This window comes from Cannabis sativa, chromosome 4, assembly GCF_029168945.1.
Source record: "Cannabis sativa cultivar Pink pepper isolate KNU-18-1 chromosome 4, ASM2916894v1, whole genome shotgun sequence".
NCBI classification, from domain to species: domain Eukaryota; kingdom Viridiplantae; phylum Streptophyta; class Magnoliopsida; order Rosales; family Cannabaceae; genus Cannabis; species Cannabis sativa.
Genome location: NC_083604.1, coordinates 58558463 through 58565672, shown reverse-complemented (window position 1 = coordinate 58565672; position 7210 = coordinate 58558463). Strand labels below are relative to the sequence as shown.

The window sequence follows — 7210 nt, the reverse complement described above, 5'->3', positions numbered from 1 at the left end:
ATTAAGAACAAGTTCAAATCAGATGGAACTAAGTACAAAGCTAAAGACATACAAAGGGATATGTTTCAGGAGTATGGGATCAAGATGAGCTATGAGAAGGCTTGGAGGTGCCGAGAGAAGGGACTTATGTATTCGAGGGGTACGCCAGCAGCAGCTTATAGTCGGATTACACAGGTTACTTTTACGTCTTTGGAACAGAAGAATCCAGGTACTATTACAGACATTATCACAGAGGGATAACAGGTTCAAGTACTGTTTCTGGTCACTGGCTGCTTGTAGGAGGGGATTTAAGTTTTGTCGTCCTGTGATTAGTATCGACGGCACGTTCTTGAAGACAAGGTTTGGGGGCACAATGCTAGTTGTTGTAGCGTACGATGCAAATAACCAACTGTTTCCGATTGCCTTTGCAATTGTTGACAGCGAGAATCATGACTCTTGGAAGTATTTCTTGCAGAAGTTAAAGGAAGCGATTGGGGAGGTTGAAAACTTAGTGTTTGTATCGGATAGGCATCAAAGCATTGAACATGCTGTCAAGGTTATTTTCCCCGAAGCATGCCATTGTGCATGCTACAAACATATTTCTATGAATGTCACCCACAAGTTCAAGACTGATGTGTGTAACACGCAAATATGGTTGGCCGCTTACGCATGGTCGAAGAGGGAATGTGATAGACATTTGCAGGTGCTCAGAACGGATGGATCCTCCCATCGCTGCTTATGTTGACAATATAGGATTAGAAAAATGGGCTCGTCCTTATTGTCTAGGAGACAGGTACAACATCATGACAAACAACGCTGCAGAAAGCCTTAACAACGTGACTGAAGAATTCCGGGCATATCCAATAACTACTCTAGTTGAGTTCATAAGGTTCACACTACAAAATTGGTTTGCTAACCGTCTTGAGAAGGCAAGTAAGTGTGTTACCCCTTTGGCAACTCATTTTGAGGAAGATTTGATAAAGCAACACGAGGATGGTAGACGTAGAAGTGTCCTACGTAACGGTGCACAATTGTTTAATGTTGGAAGAGGTGCTGACGGTTCTGACTTTGAAAAAGGCGGAGATGTGAACTTAGTTGAGAGAACATGCACTTGCGGCATGTTCCGATTGTTGAAAATTCCTTGTCCCCATGCATGTGCCGCAGCGCTTACTCAGAATGTCAGTGTCTACGCTCTGTCATCTCCCTATTACACAAAGGAGACGTGGAAGAATACTTACGATGCAACAATTAATGTTGTGGGCGAGGAGGATGAATGGGTGCTTCCAGAACACATGCAGAACATGAGAATCGGTGTACCAGTGGAGAAGAAACCTGTAGGTCGTCCAAGAAAGAGCAATGCAGGAAGACTACGGACTAACCGATTTCCATCGAACGGTACCAAAGTCAAGGAACCACGCAAATGTTCAAACTGTGGCGCATTGGGACACAACAAAGCTACTTGCAAGGCCAGGGTTTGAGCAGCATTTTCGTTTTTAAATTGCATGCATTATTATTATTATGGTTTATGACATGTTACTTGTATTTTTTTATGTATGACTATGTTTTATGGATATTATTTTCTGTGTACGTGGTTGTTTACTCTCACTATCTCAGATTTTTGTATATAATTGTGCATTTCACGACATTTTGCGATATGTAGCGACACTTTCACGACATGTTTGGAAATTTATTTTATTTTGGACAAGGTCCTGAAAATGCGACTTTCCACGACTACACTAGCGACATGTCGCGATATAGGAAGAACTTTTTTCAATTATGGAAAAATTTAAAAACTGCGACTTTCCACGATTACACTAGCGACATGGTGCGATGTAGGAAGAACTTTTATCAATTCTGGAAAAAATTAAAAAATAGCGACGTTTCACGATTAAGTTAGCGACATATAGCGACATTAATGTAACTTTTATTTATTCAGTGAAAAGTCGATATTTAGCGACGTTTAACGATTACATTTGCGACTCAAAAGCGACATGTAGGAAGAACTTTTATCAATTCTGGAAAAAATTAAAAAATAGCGACGTTTCACGATTAAGTTAGCGACATATAGCGACATTAATGTAACTTTTATTTATTCAGTGAAAAGTCGATATTTAGCGACGTTTAACGATTACATTTGCGACTCAAAGCGAAGTGTAGCCTTGCAATATTTGCATAGAGATCCAGGCTTCACCTGTTTACCATTTAAATAACCTAACTTGCAGCGACGGCAGCCTTCGGGGAACCCTGGTGGTGGAGCCGGCCATACACCTGTTTTGTTAAATTTTTTTTCAAGTTTTAGAAACCTCCACTCGTTCATAAGCCGTTCATTTTCAAAACGTTTCATGTCGTCAAGCACTTTTTGCATTTGAGGCGTAATTTCCCCACAATCAGGCTCCTGCTTGATCTCTTCAGGAGTAAGAATCGGATATTTGCCCTTGTTCCTTCTAGTAGACATTGCTAAGAGAATTATCTTAAGAGGAAAAAAATTAAGAAAATATGTGTAACTTATGAGATAGACAATTGGCTTTTATAGAGAAAACTAGTAGTTGGGAAGGTGGGATAATAAATGTAAAAATTGAATTACACAATTGTACACATGTTTGTCATGCAAAAAGCAATCTGGGCAATTTTCGCGACATGTCGCGACACATAGCGACATGTTAGCGACATAATCAAGTAGTTGGTTAGGCGGGATAATAAATGTCACATTAATTACCATTTAATGTGGAAACGTCTTTTGTACCGACGTTTCGCGACATTCTTGCGACATGTTAACGACATCAACTGAAGAGTCAAAACATGATTGTACTATCGACATTTTAACGACATGTTCGCGGTGCTTTAGCGATATGAAACCAAACACTCTAAAACTTAAAATTTTCGACATTTAACGACATGTTAACGATTTTGTAGCGACATGTAAGTAAAAGTTTTTAAATTGAACACTTTTCCATATATAAAAACTGTACAGTACTAAAAACAACTATCGTCTATAATACAAAAAATTTACAACCCTTTTAAATTATATTTTACCAAGTTAAGTTCTGATAAAACAAGTCTACACACCACCGATCTCTGAACATTCTCATGCTATCGTCTGTAATGTTGTCCAAGGACCGATTCAGCATGAGGTGTTCGATGTACTCAAGTGCATACACCCCGCAATCACCACTGAAAAATTAACAACAAACACATTTAGAGACCGAAGCGCATATAAAGAGTAATGGCAAATGAAATAATAATATACTATATTAACAAATACCTTGTTTTACTTTGGGGAACCACCTCACTTGGCATGCGTCTAGCATGCATTGCTTTCGATTGGCTACATGTCCCCTAAGTCCACATTCGGAATGTTGTTGTTGACTTGATCATAATAGCCAGTAGACCTCAGCAGATGTGGAAACAACTCAGTCCAAGGTAGCATGATGGCATCAAGCGTAGCTTCGGTGGTGCATGATAAATCATTATCGTACACCCGAATCTGCCACATATCAATATCTACCTCAACAGCAACCCAATGTTGTTGATGATCGAAGTACAGGACGAAGTATATGAAGTTCAAATCCTTCCAACATGGCATGTAACGGCTCTCCATACCCAGATAGTACTGGTTCACCGCATCTGGCCATTCGAACGTACTTCTGTCACCAGCATGGCAGCTCCAAATGCCTATGAGGAATTGTGGAAGTGTTGTGTCCGGAATCACACACAGGCCGAGGGTACAACTACGGAAAATGATGGCGTCTCCTCCTCATCAAGTGTGATATGGCATCTATGTGCTGCATAAAAAAGAGAGAAGATTAAGTAATGTCGTAAATAAAGTCGCGAAATGTCGCGAAGATTGTCGTTAAATAAATTTGTCTGATGTCGCGACAATGTCGTGACAATGTCGCGACATGTCGTTAAACAGAACGTGGAAAAAACGCGACCATGTCGCGAGAATGTCGTGACAATGTCGCGACATGTCGACAAATAAAACAGAAAGAAAAAAACTTCTGTGTCAGCAACAATGTCGCGAAAATGTCGCTACATTGTCGCTAACACATCGACAATACAATAAAATGTTGCAAAAAAAATGAAAAATACTAATTAATGATTAAATACTTACCCCATCGTGAAGCCACTCTGACCTAAGAAACAGAACTGTGAAGAACTTCACATCGCCAACACCGGTGTGCACATTCCTAGGTCGAGCATTGGGAATGTCTCCAATCAACCACCTCTTGAACGTACGAAGCAATCTACGGTCTGCTGGTCTCTCCGGGTCTACGTTCTCTGGAAGAACTCGCCTCTTTTTCTTTTCCGCAGTGTAGTCGTTCAAGTACGTTGGCGGCTTCCTCTTCCTCACAAATGGCACATTTTCTGGGGGTGCAGGTAGAAGTAGGACTTCGTCCTGTGATTGTGTATCCCCAATGGCCGTGATGATTGCGTCCAATGGAGTTGACGGTGCCTCGTTATCATCTGCTTCCCAATCTTCTGGGAAGACATCTTCGTTATCACTCGCCTGTTGTTCCTCATTTTGCGGTGCAGGTGTGGGCTCTCCAGGTGTGGGCGCTCCTTTTACCATAGCCATCAACTCGTCCATCTTAGCCAGTAGAGTCTCCTTCAGATCTTTCTGACTCTCTGTGAAGGACCGCCTCATACTGAGATGGCTATTTACTAACCCCGTCTGTGCCAACATGACGGCTTCCTGCTGGGACTCAAGCTTCTCCAGCCGGGCCTCAATGCTATCCAACCTCTTTACAAGGTCAGTGTCCACAGTTGTACTGGTTGGAGCAGAAGGACCTGCTGAAGTAGATGGCTCGTGTACTTCAGGTGCCGGTGGTGGTGGAACTAAATTTGCCTTTGTCACGGCCTCGTTGATGGTCTTCGCTTGAGTTTCAAACACAGACTCTTGTGTACCATCAACGTCCACCGTCTGTTCTACGTCCATCTCAAAGCAAAGAGGGGCTCTACCCTCATTAATACTCTTGAAGTATGCCTCTTCACTGGGCCGGGGAAACAAGCACTTCTTCACCACCAACTGAAACAAAAAAGAAAACACAGAATAATTAAAAACTGTTAAAAGAAGTCAAAAATTATGATAATTGAAAAAAGAAGCACAATGTCGCTACATGTCGATAACATGTCGCGACATATGTCGCGATAAGCGATACAGCCACTTCTTTTGCGACATCGCATAATGTCGCTAACATATCGCTAACAATGTCGCGAATGTTCATTTTCAATAAATTTAAATAAAATACAGAACAGTAAAGAAACATACCCGACTGTTGAATAACAGTGCAATGTCGGTTGCCTTGACATCTTGTTTCCGCTGGCCCTCCGGTGTTTTCCAGCTCAACATTCTGGGGAACTTGGTCCCGTTGCAGTGGGCATACTTCTTCCCCAACTTCTCAATTGCTTCGTATGCCCAGTACTGAAAGGCAGGTACATAGCCACTAACTGTGTACTTTGCCTCCTGAGCAATCTTCTTCCCCTTCTTCTTGTCAACATTATCCTTGTAATGTTGCATATTCTTTCCTAATGTCTCCATCAGCTTACGAAAAGCGCGCTCGCCCCACGGATACTTAAAGAAGAAGTCGAGATCGTTAACAAACTTCAACATCTCAGGCCAAACTTGGACATTGCCCTCCTTTGATACTAATACACCTTCAATGAAAGCGATCAGTCCAAGCTTGTAGGCATCATCTTTATCTTCGCACCTCTCAAGTTGGAGCATAAGGGAGTCCAACTGAACAGAACTCTTCCCTTCAAAATAAGTCCGAACTAGATGGTCGTTGGACTTGGCGTGTATTTCCTCGTCTGTAGGGGCACTACCCATAGGTAAGCCAGTAATGAGTCCAAACTCTATCCGTCCGAATCTCATGTCATTTCTCCCTACATGAAACCAAACCTCATCCTCCTTTTCTGTGTCCACTTTCATTTTTCGTAAGAGGAGGCTGTGGACCAACGCGCCAGAGAAAGTTAACTCTCCAGCTTCCCAAAAGTGTCCGAAAGGACTAGCCTTCACTGTCTCAACCAAATCCATCTCAGTAAACTTGGCCTTGATATATCTGAACCTATCTGTACCCCGATAGGTAAGACGTCCCGTGAAATGAGAGGAAATTGGAAGTTTAAGTTCAGGTGCCATCTGCAAAATTGTCAAAAAATTTGTTAGAAGTATGTCGTTAAAGATGTCGCACTATGTCGCTAATTATCGTGAAACATAATACAGGTTACTGCTAATCATATCGCTAACTATGTCGCTAGTATGTCGCTACCATATCGCTAACAACAAACAGGACGATAAAAACACATGAATCCTAGGTACGACTGTCATATATCGCTAACCAAATCGCAAACATGTCGCCAAACACATACAAGTCGATAAAATCATGAAACCTACACACTCAACACTATATATCGCGAAGTGGCTCGCTAATGTATCGCTAAAATGTCGATAAACAAACGGTTTCTTATAAATTTTGAACTTTCCCAAGACGATGTCGCGCTATGTCGTGAACATAGTCGCGACACGTCGCAAATTGTTCAAAAACCAGAACACAGATCGGCATCAATGAAATTCAAACGAAATCAAATATTTTTCAAAATAAAGTAAATACATTTCTTTAAAATGAAGCACAAACAAATAAAAACTAATCAAAACAATAAAAAAGTTTAGACAAATACCTTTTTTATTGTTTCGGATCTGGGTTTTGTGTAGGGGTGTCGCGAGTTTGGGGTTTCACGATATCGTCTCCAATGGTCTGGTGCTCGTCTCTCTGTGTTTCACGATATGTTACGGGCTTCCACGATTTGGTCTTCAAAGTTTTCGCGATGTCGCGATGTCGTCTGGAGGTGGTGGATTTCGCGATTTCGCGATTTCGTCTGGAGGTCGTGGTTTTGTTGGGGTCGGGTGGGGTTTCGTAGCAGGCTTGGTGGGTTGTCGTTGGTGGTCCGGTGACTTGAGGTGGTGGTCCGGTTAGGGGAGGGTGGGTGTCGTTTGGGTTGCGTGAGAACGAGAGACAGAGAGAGAGAGAAAAGAGAGAGTTAGAGAGAGAGTGGTAATTTGAAATGGGGAGGGTATTATTGGGATTAATCTTAATTGGAGGTTATTTTTTGAACTATTTTTTGGCTAGCATATTAAAACAACACATGCTATTTTTAAGCATGTATTGTCAAATTTCCCTTTTTAAATTATAGTTCCATAAATTTTAATCAACTTAAATGTGTATACGGTTTTTCT

The 7210-nt window shown here is 41.5% G+C and overlaps 2 protein-coding genes across 2 annotated transcripts; one reads left to right on the top strand and one right to left on the bottom strand.

The window, feature by feature from the left end:
- The first annotated feature begins 352 nt into the window (after positions 1-352).
- LOC115703979 (uncharacterized) lies at positions 353-1457 on the top strand. Its single transcript, XM_061113820.1, has 2 exons — positions 353-633; positions 683-1457. The coding sequence occupies exons 1-2, from the start codon at positions 353-355 to the stop codon at positions 1455-1457; spliced, it is 1056 nt and encodes a 351-aa protein (XP_060969803.1).
- Positions 1458-3729: 2272 nt separating this feature from the next.
- Positions 3730-6356, bottom strand: LOC133037274 (uncharacterized). The gene is made up of 2 exons (XM_061114236.1): positions 5249-6356; positions 3730-5005 (listed from the first exon to the last, which is right to left on the bottom strand). The coding sequence occupies exons 1-2, from the start codon at positions 6113-6115 to the stop codon at positions 4079-4081; spliced, it is 1794 nt and encodes a 597-aa protein (XP_060970219.1). The 5' UTR covers positions 6116-6356; the 3' UTR covers positions 3730-4078.
- Positions 6357-7210: the final 854 nt, after the last annotated feature.